At 39.4% G+C, this 12,096-nt stretch overlaps 2 protein-coding genes across 3 annotated transcripts in view; both read right to left on the reverse strand.

Annotated features, from left to right (window-relative positions):
- Positions 1-6,630, reverse strand: part of PDCL2 (phosducin like 2) — a 34,877-nt gene extending 28,247 nt beyond the window's left edge. Inside the window, exon 1 of the mRNA XM_019962779.2 lies at positions 6,396-6,630. Within this exon, the coding sequence (XP_019818338.1) occupies positions 6,396-6,401 (6 nt within the window). The 5' untranslated portion in view covers positions 6,402-6,630. The remainder of the gene's footprint in view (positions 1-6,395) is intronic.
- A 3,658-nt stretch (positions 6,631-10,288) lies between these two features.
- The window catches only part of NMU (neuromedin U), a 33,509-nt gene continuing 31,701 nt past the window's right edge, over positions 10,289-12,096 (reverse strand). For both annotated transcript variants that reach the window (XM_070791453.1, XM_070791452.1), the window contains one exon: positions 10,289-10,482. The gene's annotated coding sequence lies outside the window, so the exon portion shown is untranslated. The remainder of the gene's footprint in view (positions 10,483-12,096) is intronic.

Below are 12,096 nucleotides of genomic sequence, written 5' to 3' on the forward strand. Positions count from 1 at the left end.
CACTGGAAACAGTGGCTGATTTTATTTTGGGGGGCTCCAAAATCACTGCAGATGGTGACTGCAGCCATGAAATTAAAGACGCTTATTCCTTGGAAGAAAAGTTATGACCAACCTAGAGAGCATATTCAAAAGCAGAGACATTACTTTGCCAACAAAGGTCCGTCTAGTCAAGGCTATGGTTTTTCCAGTGGTCATGTATAGATGTGAGAGTTGGACAATAAAGAAAGCTGAGCGCCGAAGAATTGATGCTTTTGAACCGTGGTGTTGGAGAAGACTCTTAAGAGTCCTTTGGACTGCAAAGAGATCCAACCAGTCCACTCTAAAGGAAATCAGTCCTGAATATTCATCGGAAGGACTGATGCTTAAGCTGAAACTCCAATATTTTGGCCACATGATGCAAAGAGCTGAATCTGTGGAAAAGACCCTGATGCTGGAAAAGATTGAAGGTGGGAGGAAAAGGGGACGACAGAGGATGAGATGGTTGGATGACATCACCAACTCAATGGACATGAGTTTTGAATAAACTCTGGGAGTTGGTGATGGACAGGAAGACCTGGCATGCTGCATGCAGTCCATGGGGTCACAAAGAGTTGGACATGACTAAGCGACTAAACTGAACTGAATCGTATGGACACGAGAGCTGGACCATAAAGAATGCTGAGTGCCAAAAATCGAAGCTTTCAAACTGTGGCACTGGAGAAGACTTTTGAGAGTCCCTTGAACTGCAAGATCAAATCAGTCAATCCTAAAGGAAATCAACTCTGAATATTCATTAGAAGGGCTGATACTGAAGCTGAAGCTCCAATATTTTGGCCACCTGATGAAAAGAGCTGACTTGGAAAAATACCCTGATGCAAAGATTGAGGGCAGGAGAAGAAGGGGACAGCAGAGAATGAGATGCTTGGATGGCATCATCCATTCAATGGACATGAGTTCTAAGCAAGCTCTGGGGTATAGTGATGGACAGGGAAATGTAACTTGCTGCAGTCCATGGGGTCGCAAAGAGTCAGGAGTGAGCAACTGAACAACAACAATAATCATCTTGATGTCTACTTTGTTTGTTACTAACATAGTTTATATAGCTTAAGACTAAGTACTGTTTAAACATGTTTTTAAAAATTTTTTTTATTTCAATCCATCTGTTTCTTTGTATTTAAAGTGTGTCTCTCTTAGCAGTATGTCATTATATATTGCTTTTTCAACTATTTTGATAATCTCTACTTTTTAATTGAAATGTTTCCTTCATTTAATATAAGAAATGTTAATGTTAGATATAGGGCCACTGTTTTCCTGTTTTCAATTAGTATTGTTTGCTTTTTGTTCCTCTGTTCCCTTCCTGCCTTCTTTAGGTTAAATGTTTTTTAGAATTTAATTTTTTGCAAGTAGCTTTTTAGGTATACATCTTTTTATTATTGTTTTAATATAATTGTTCTAGACATTGTAATCCTATCTTTAACTTATTAAAGTTAATATTGGACTATTTTATATAAAATATGGGAATCTTGCTTAGTATAGTTCCATTTTCCACTATCCTATCCTTCGCTTTATTACTGTTATATATATTAACATCTACAACATGTTTGAATCACTTTAATATAATGTTACAATTTCTGCCTTAAACAATTATGTCTCTTAAGAAAATTAAGAAAAAATATATTCAGTTTTTAGTATTTATCTAAATATAAAATTATATTCGGTTTTTAGTATTTATCTAAATAAATACTTTATTTATACATCTAGGGTACTTTTCACTCCCTTTTAGATACAGTTTTTCACCTGATGTAATTTCCTTTCAGTCTAAAGAAACTTCCTATAGTATTCATTACAGTGTAGGTCTGCTGGAAATGAATACTCTCAGTTTTCATATTTCTGAAAATGTTTATTTTTTCCCTGTGTTTTGATAGATAGTTTAGCTGGATGTAGAATTTAGCTTGAAAGCTTTCCCTCCAGCATTTAAAGCATCTGAAAGGCTTTCTGGCCTCTGATGTTTCTGATGAGAAGTCAGCTAATAATGATATTACTGCTCTCCTATACATACATAATATACACATCTTAATATTATGTCTTTTCTCTAGATGTTTTCAAGATTTTATCTTTCGATTTCAGAAAGGTGTCTATGTGTGCTTGGTGCAGTTTTATTTTTATTTATCTTGTTTGGAGTTCCCTGAATTCTTAGATTTTTAGTTTATGCCTTCCCTCAAATTTTGGACAGTTTTATCCATTATTTCCTTAATTTTTTCCCTACCCCTCCACCCCATCTTCCTCTGCCTTACGATTCCTTACAGTATGCTACACATATATACATGTTACCTATGTATTCTAGTTCAGTTCAGTTCAGTTGCTCAGTCATGTCCAACTCTTTGCGACCCCATGAACTGCAGCACGCCAGGCCTCCCTGACCATCACCAACTCCAGCAGTTCAGTCAGACTCACGTCCATCGAGTCAGTGATACCATCCAGCCATCTCATCCTCTGTCGTCCCCTTCTCCTCCTGCCCCCAATCCCTCCCAGCATCAGAATCTTTTCTAATGAGTCAACTCTTCCCATGAGGTGGCCAAAGTACTGGAGTTTCAGCTTTAGCATCATTCCTTCCAAAGAAATTCCAGGGCTGATCTCCTTCAGAATGGACTGGTTGGATCTCCTTGCAGTCCAAGGGACTCTCAAGAGTCTTCTCCAACACTGTTAATCCATTTAACAATATCCCTTTAGTTCACTGAATCTTTATTCACTTTTATTATTTTTCTGTTCTTAAAACTGGACACTTTATATTGATAAATCCAAGTTCCCTGGGTCTTCTGCCACCTCCAGTTTGCCATTAAGCCCATTCAGTTATTTTTTATTTCAAGTCGTTGATCTTTTCAGTTCAAGAATTTCCATTTGATTGTTTTATTATTGTTTCTATTTCTCTGTTAAGATTCTCCATCTGTTAATTAAATTTCCTTTACATCCTTGAATATATTTATAATAGCTGCTTTAAATTCTTTGTTTGCTAATATTAACCTCTGGATAGTCTAAGGATCTGCTTCCATTGGTTGCTTTAATTTTGAATATGGCTTTTCATTTTTTTTTTTTCTGGTCTAATTTTTATTGTATACTAGATATTGAGGATGATACATCATAGAAATTCATGATTTTTTTATGTTCCTCTGAAGTATGTTGATTTTCATACTTGCAGGCAGTTAACTTGGCTGGACTGAAACATCAACCTCTTTCAACTGAAGTGGGCAGCACCCAAAACCTTAGATCAGCTCAGTTCTTTCATCTTCTAATGGCTGCTTTCTGCCAGGCAACTTGTGGTCTCTTACCTATATATGGAGTTTAGCTGACAGTTAAGGATTTGTGTGAATCTTACACATAGAATTTAAAGATTATCCCTCTGTGCTACTTTTCTTTCTGAGACTTCCACATAATTCTCCCACCACTCTACCAACCCAGAACTTTGCTTTCCAAAACCCCTATTAACATGGTTGTTTTCTGCCATCCCATGCCATATGACTATAAAATGCCCTCATCTGTATCTAATCTTTTTAATCTATTGTGGTTTTAAAGTATGTTCACAAATTCTTTCAGACTCCTTTTTTTGAGAAGTGAAACTTAATGCCACTTCCATTGAGTATAGGCTGAACCTGTGGTCTTATTTCTAATAAACTGAAAATATGATGGAAGCAATACTATTTGAATTCTGAGACTAAGTCACAAAAGGCACTGCTGCTGCTTTTTCCTTAGTCTCTCTCATCACTTACTCTGGGGGAAATCATGATTTTTCACAAAAGCAGCCTGTGTTGGTCTGTGTGGGAAGCCATAACATATCACAGATCAGGTGATTTAAATAGACATTTATTTTCTCACAGTTCTGGAGGTTGGAAGTCTAAAATCAAGGTGCCAGCAGGGTTGGTACTTCTGAGAACTCTTCTGGCTTGCAGGATGCTGCCTTCTTATTGTGTACTCACACAACCTTCCTGCTGTGTGTTAGAGAGAGAGAACGTGCTCTAGTGTCTCTTCCACGTCTTAGAAGGACACCAATCCTATCAGCAATGTTTTGTAGTTTCCAGTTTATTCTTATTTTATTATTTTTGATGTAATTATACATGGAATTATTTTCTTAATTTCCTTTGATATTACAGCGTTCACTGTAGTGTATAAAAATGTCTTCATCAAATTTGAATGTCACTTTTTACAGTTTCCTGCTCTCTGAAGAAAATTTCAATTTTGTCTTCTGTTTTTTAAACATAATAAGCATAGTTGCTTCATAACCTGTTTCTGGTCATTCAGATACCTGAAGTCTTTGCAACTCTACTTTTGTTGGTTTATGTTCATAGTACCCTGTTCCCTTGTGTGCATGGTTACTTTTGGCTGACTTCTGCTTGATGTCCTTGAGAACTTACAGGCAGGAATTCTAAGATAAAGATGGCTTTATCCACAGGATTTGCTGTTTCTTCCAGGCATGTACATGAAATACAGTATATTGCTAATTTACAATAAATTCACAGTTTGAAGTTTTTTGGATCACCCAGACAATATGCTTTAGGCTGAAATCTATGTGAGAGCTGTCTTGAGCCACAACTTCTTGGCGATAGGTTTTATTGCTTTTCTTTTTATCCCCTGCTCCACTAAGCATCAAGACAACGTTCCTTGAATTCCCCTAGACATGAGTTTATCTCTGGTTCATACTCCTATTAGTTGCCCATGCTTTCACAGGCCAAACTCTTGGGTTCCTTCTCACCCTGTAATTATACCCAGAACCAAACTGCAGATTGTTAAGATGCCCTTGGGGTTAAAAGCTGCTTTAAAGCTCTAGAAATCCATTCACCTGTTTTTCTACTTTCCCTTTGATTTTGGTCTCATCGTTTTCTATCATGTTACCTCTGATGCTTTTAAGGATCAGAGGTAGTTTTACTTATATTCAGCAGAGGAGTTGATCCAAATAACCAAGCTCATTATTATCAGAAAATCCAGCAGTCATCTTTAAAAAAAAAAAACAAACAACCCTCCCTGCACTTCACACACGCTACCACCCTATCTCTTTTTTTTCCTCCCTACTCAAACTTCTTAAGATAGTTGTCTATATATTCTATAATCACTTCCATCTCCCATTCACTCTACATGCTAGTCCAAATTTGGCTTCTACCATCAATACTCCTTTCAAAACCATTCTAAGGTCAGCTATGAGCTCCATGCTGTCATTTTCAGTGGATATTCATTATATTTGATCTCTTAAGCAGAATTTGGGAAAGGCTGTCATTCTTTTCTTGTTAAAACACTTTCTTGATATTCATGATATCACAATGTTGTTGTTTAGTTGCTAAGTTGTATCCAACTCTTTTGCCACCCCATGGACTAGCCTGCCAGGCTCCTCTGTTTATGGGGTTGTCCACACAAGAATACTGGAGCAGGTTTCTTCTCCAGGTTATGTTCCCAACCCAAGGATCAAACCTGCATTTCCTACATTGGCAGGTGGTTTCTTTACCACTGAGCTACCTTGGGAAGCCTCCATACTTTTGGTTTTATTCATATCTCTGACTGTTCTTAACTGATCTGGGAATTAGTTGCAAAGGGATTTAATAGTAAATGCTCTATATTCCGATCTTCCCTTGCCTTTAAGAAATCATCTATGAAATCATAATAAACAAAATAGAAAAAGGCACCACAATCCACATTATAATAGTATTATGGTATTTATCATGACAGAGTTATATCTGAAGGAGAAGGCAATGGCACCCCACTCCAGTACTCTTAGCTGGAAAATCCCATGAACAGAGGAGCCTGGTAGGCTGCAGTCCATGGGGTCGCTAGGAGTCGGACACGACTGAGCGACTTCACTTTCACTTTTTACTTTCATGCATTGGAGAAGGAAATGGCAACCCACTCCAGTGTTCTTGCTTGGAGAATCCCAGGGATGGGGGAGCCTGGTGGGCTGCCGTCTATGGAGTCGCACAGAGTAGGACACGACTGAAGCGACTTAGCAGCAGCAGCAGCAGCAACAGAGTTTTCGTGATCATGTAGGAGAAACTCCAGGGACACCTGGGCTTTCTTAAGACAGATGCGACTATTCGTGTCTCCTCTCTGACCTTTTTAAAATGTAGTGGGGCAGAATACTTAAATTGGATTACACTTGGCTTAAAACTGATGGTCTGTTTCTCATAAATAGTGCGGCAGTAAGATTTCCACAATTTAGATGTGAAAGGTTTCCTTCAGCGACAAACCTTAAGTCTTTCTCAAATTTTGATAAAACGGCGTTCCCCTAGAACTCATTTACATTTCTTTTCAATCCTGACAGAGACGGACGCAAAATTTAGCTCTTACTGAGAACAAATGTTAGAACCTAAGGTCCTGTAGGAACACCGCTGGGGAAGCCTTTAGGGTGCCCCAAAGTCTCCGGAGTCCGATATTCCCACCTGCATGGTGTTCCGCCTCACTTCGGGCCGGGACTTCTGGCTCCGACGTCTCTTCAAAGCGGTAATGGAACCCACTGCGGTCCTGGCGGTTCCCACCGCCCCGCAGGAAGGGAGCGGGGAGAACAAACGCCTAGGACGCACTGCGCCGGGCGCAGCTCTGTTGCCAGGCAACGCTGAGGCGTGGCCTAGCTTTGGGTCCTGACGCACCTGGTCTTGGGCATTTGCCCCGAGGTGCCTCTTCTGTTCGAAATACTGGTGCTGGCGTTCCTCCCATCCTTCTCTCCGCCACCACCAAATTAATGCGTTGTGTCCGAGCCTCCGGCATCCTTCAATCCCTGAATCCTGTCTGTCTTCACTGGGAAGTAAGAAAATCTTGGGGAGAAAAACCCTTCAGAGTTCTTAACCCGGGACCCATAGTTTATATTTGGATGGACTTCAGCGCTTGAGGGCTTGAGCCCCAGCCCTCAATACACACATAATTTTGTTGTATATGTGCATTTGGGGGGTGTATTTCAGGACGAGAGCTTTCATCAGATTCTCAAATGATTCTCCTCCATCTTAAAAATCCATTGCTTTTAGGCAGGAAGCTCAGTCCTTAGGTAGGAAACCTAGATAGTTTGGTTCCTTGGTGTTTCAATTAAGGAAAGGAACTGCGAGCTGCCAGGAACATGAGAAAAACAGATGCTATTGCCAAACATGGTTATACCCATAATCACAAAGATGTGAAAAGATATGAAAAAGAAGAAAAAGTGGTTTTAGTGACAATTTTAAACTCTGGCTCAGCTTTGGACCACTCCATCTGTAGTGTCCAGTTAATACAAATTCTGCACTCCTAATAAGATATGCAGATGACACCACCCTTATGGCAGAAAGTGAAGAGGAACTCAAAAGCCTCTTGATGAAAGTGAAAGAGGAGAGTGAAAAAGTTGGCTTAAAGCTCAACATTCAGAAAACTAAGATCATGGCATCTGGTCCCATCACTTCATGGGAAATAGATGGCGAAACAGTGGAAACCGTGTCAGACTTTATTTTTGGGGGCCCCAAAATCACTCCAGATGGTGCTTGCAGCCATGAAATTAAAAGACGCTCACTCCTTGGAAGGAAAGTTATGACCAACCTAGATAGTATATTGAAAAGCAGAGATATTACTTTGCCAACAAAGGTTCATCTAGTTAAGGCTATGGTTTTTCCAGTGGTCATGTATGGATGTGAGAGTTGGACTGTGAAGAAGGCTGAGTGCCGAAGAATTGATGCTTTTGAACTGTGGTGTTGGAGAAGACTCTTGAGAGTCCCTTGGACTGCAAGGAGATCCAACCAGTCCATTCTGAAGGAGATCAGCCCTGGGTGTTCTTTGGAAGGACTGATGCTGAAGCTGAAACTCCAATACTTTGGCCACCTCATGCGAAGAGTTGACTCATTGGAAAAGACTCTGATGTTGGGAGGGATTAGGGGCAGGAGAAGAAGGGGACGACAGAGGATGAGATGGCTGGATGGCATCACCGACTCGATGGACATGGGTTTGAGTGAACTCTGGGAGCTGGTGATGGACAGGGAGGCCTGGTGTGCTGTGATTCATGGGTTGCAAAGAGTCGGACAAGACTGAGCGACTAAACTGAACTGAACTGAATGGCCCATAAGTGTTTTGTTATATTTTCTTCTTTTTCTTATTCCCTGCCTCCTCCTCCCCTCTCCACGTTCTTTTTCCCGCCTTCCTCCCTCCTTCTTTCTCTCCTCCTCTTCTTCTTTTTACTATCATGAGAGCACCTCCAAACATTAAGTGGCCTTAAGTTTCACTAGATTTCCAAGAGGCCCTGGGAGCTGCTTGAATTAGCCATCAACTCCCTTTCTTATTCTGACCCTCCCAAATCCAGGCTAGTTGAATTACTGTGCATAACACTAGCTCAGGTTGCCCTGTACATTTGGGGCTTTAGAGCTCATTCCTTAGCAAGTTAAGTACTATGGACCCTGCTCAGGCCCTAGACAGGCACTGGTTCTCTGTCTTGGCGGGGGATGGTTTCTTTATCCCTTCAAGTTCCATCAGCCCAATAAAGAAGCCAAAGCTGAGATAGAGCATAAGCTTTGTTCAGTGGCCAAAGAATGGAGAAGAGGGGACTAAGTTCACAGATTAAATCCCTCTCCTTATCTTGCTCAGATAAGGAGAGGGGTTTAATTTTAAAGAGTAATGACAAAGGGAGGAGGAGTGAGGCTAATGATGGGAAGGCATATGCATTAGTCTTCTGGGGTACGGAGTGCCACTCTTTTTTATCCTTTTTGGTTCTTAATGTCAGGTCTTGGCCATCAGAAGTTGTGTCATTTAATATGATAATATGGTAAAATCAATGTATAATGAGATGCAGAGTCTCTTGAAGGTCAGATCTGTGAACATCTTGGTCCCAGCTGGTTGCATCTGGTTTTTGTTTGTAGCTTCTTTATTATCTCTGGAGCCTTTAGTTTAAAGATTTATATTAACTCTTGCTAAAGGTGGGGGTTGGCAGGTTTTGAGCAAAGACCTAGAGCAGCTCTGGCAACACTCTGGGTCTCAAGTTCCTGTCTTGTCAAGTCAATTCATTTTTTAAAGAAGATATTTTTTGTTCTCTTCTGCTCCTTCTTTCTTATGTTTTTCCCATGGATTGACAAGAAGTGAAATTCAGGGACTCTGTTAGTAAAAGGCATAATTTAAGCTATAATCAGTGGTCATCATCAGTAAGACAAAAGTTTATTAGATACTCTGAAGAATGCAAGACCTAATCCTACCCACACAGAGAGCCAGGCTTCTCTAATCAGTTAGCAACCTGCCAGTAGAGAAGACAGTTATCCAAGAGGCCAGATCAGAAGGGGAAACCCAGGGAAACTGAAGGGAGATAATCTCAACATCCACGTGACATTAGTTGTGCCCACTAAACACTGATTTGATGTAAAAAGTTCACCCACTGTGTTCATGATTCTCTACTAGTAAGAGTGTATTCTTTCTGGTAATGGACGAGGCTGGTTGCCTTTTAGATGCTGCAGGGTGAAACAACTAGATAACTAATAAGGACCTACTGTATAGCACAGAGAACTCTACAAAATACTCTGTAATAACCTATATGGGAAAAGAATCTTTACAAAAGTGGATATATGTATATGTGCTGCTACTGCTAAGTCACTTCAGTCGTGTCCGACTCTGTGCGACCCCGTAAGACAGCAGCCCACCAGACTTCCCCGTCCCTGGGATTCTCCATGAAAGAACACTGGAGTGGGTTGCCATTTCCTTCTCCAATGCATGACAGCGAAAAGTGAAAGTGAAGTCGCTCAGTCGTGTCCGACTCTAGCCACCCCACGGACTGCAGCCCACCAGGCTCCCCTGTCCATGGGATTTTCCAGGTAAAAGTACTGGAGTGGGGTGCCATTGCCTTCTCCCATATGTATATGTGTATAACTGGTTTACTTTGCTGTACAGTAGAAACTAACACAACATTGTATATCAACTTTTTTCCAATAAAAAAATTTAAACAAATAAACTTAATACTACTAAGTGGTAGAAAAAGCTGGCTCTTGACATGTTTGCAGCAATCAGACTATTTTATGGTGTATAAATAAAATTTTGCATATTGGGCTATTGGATTAATCATGGCCAAATCCTCCAACTAGTAATAGTTTTAGTTGGCATGCACATTCTAAGATTGCTAGCTTTTTGACATTCTGGTATTTTTTAGCCTCTGGTATTTTGTTGCTGATGAAATCCAAACAGAAAAAATTAAAATAGCTCCTTAAAACTCAACTCTACTAAGTGTCTTACATAAAAATAACTAAAGAGCATTGTATATGAGTAGCATCAACAGCTTCAAGAATCTAGGGAACATAATTATTTACAGCTTTATTATACACGATTTATCATTAAACACTAAGAAAAAATATTTTAAGATGCTTCTTTAATTTTCAATAAATTAAACATTTACAATCTCAGTCAAACTTTTACTAAGAATGTTTACAACACAGGGATTCTCAAACTTGTTAAACTTAGCAAGGATTGTTTTTCAGAAGAAAAGAAAAAAGTCAGTACATTTTATATCCCATAGCGTTGATTCTGCAGAATATAGCTGGTGTTCTGTTTAAAAAGAAAAGAAAAGTTTAAGTACAAATGGGTATATGAATGTATACATATACAAGTCTATATATACTTCCTTTAGTATAGAGATTTCTATAAATGGGCTTCCCAGGTGGCTCAGATGGTAAAGTGTCTGCCTGCAATGCGGGAGACCCGAATTCGATCCCTGGATTGGGAAGATCGCCTGGAGAAGGAAATGGCAACCCACTCCAGTACTCTTGCCTGGAAAATTCCATGGATGAAGGAGCCTGGTAGCCTACAGTCCATGGGGTCGCAAAGAGTTGGACACGACTGAGCAACTTCACTCACTTTCACACTGAGTTTGGTGTTAAAATCAGACACTTTTCCCACTTAGTATTAAATTTTTGTGTTCACATTTTATAATGTCTCAACATTTGTAATATTATAAAAGATATTTCTTTTTCATTAACTCTTTGTTCTAGTTCCTTGAAACAAGTAAAAATTAGGAATGTTTGCTCATATTCTTGATGTAACATAAGCCTTTGCCGAAACATGAGTTAATACCAAACATAGTTGATTCAAGTTCATAAGTATGTCCCATGAGCATATGAAATTTTTTCTTCAATTTTCCAATATTTGTATCTTTTATTTTTTTTCTTGTCTAACTGAATTGGCTATGGCATTAAGAACTACATGAAATAAAAGGAGACAGAGCATCCTTGTTTTGTTTCTGATGTTAATAGAAATACTCCAAAATGTTTTACTATCAAGCTTTCTACTGACTTTGTTTGAAACCATTATATAAATATTGTTAATTTCTTTTCTAATTTCTTTCTATAGGATCTTCTTTGAAAACATCAGAAATGTATGTGGCACTTTACCAAAGTATCTATAGGCATACCTCAGAGACACTGCAGGTTCGGTTCCAGTGACTATCTCAGTGAAAAAAGTCACAAATTTTTTGGTCTCCTGGTGCATGTAAAAGTTATGTTTATACTGTACAATAGTTAAGTGTGCAATAGCATCATGTCCAAAAAAACCCAATGCACATACCTCAATTTAAAAATACTTTATTGCTAAAAATTGCTAACACTATCTGAGCCTTCACCAAGTCATAATCTCTTTGCTGGTGGAGGGTCTTGCCTCCATGTTGATAGCTGCTGTAGTCACTGAAGGCTGTGGTGGCTGTGGCATTTTTTAAAAATAGAATAACAATGAAGTTTGCCACATTGATTGACTCTTCCTTTCAGGAACAATTTCTCTGTAGCAAACAATGCTGTTTGACAGCATTTTATTCATAGTAGCACTTCCTTCGAAACTGAATTGTATCTCAGGGAATAGGGAAACCCAACAAGAGGGAGAGTGGCAGTGGAATCGCTGGTCAGTGGAGCAGTCAGAACACACACAACATTTACCAACTAACTTTGCCACCTTACATGGATGTGGATCATGGCACCCCCCGAAACAATTACAATAGTAGGATCAAAAGTTAAAGTGAAAGTGAAGTCGCTTAGTTGTGTCCGACTCTTTGCGACCCCATGGACTGTAAAAAATAGAGTGATGATGAAAAAGGTTTGAAGTATTATAAGAATTGCCAAAATGAGACATAACACATGAATTAAGCAAATGCCATTGGAAAAAAATTCACTGATA

The sequence above is a fragment of the Bos indicus genome, chromosome 6 (genome assembly GCF_029378745.1).
Source record: "Bos indicus isolate NIAB-ARS_2022 breed Sahiwal x Tharparkar chromosome 6, NIAB-ARS_B.indTharparkar_mat_pri_1.0, whole genome shotgun sequence".
Lineage (NCBI taxonomy): Eukaryota > Metazoa > Chordata > Mammalia > Artiodactyla > Bovidae > Bos > Bos indicus.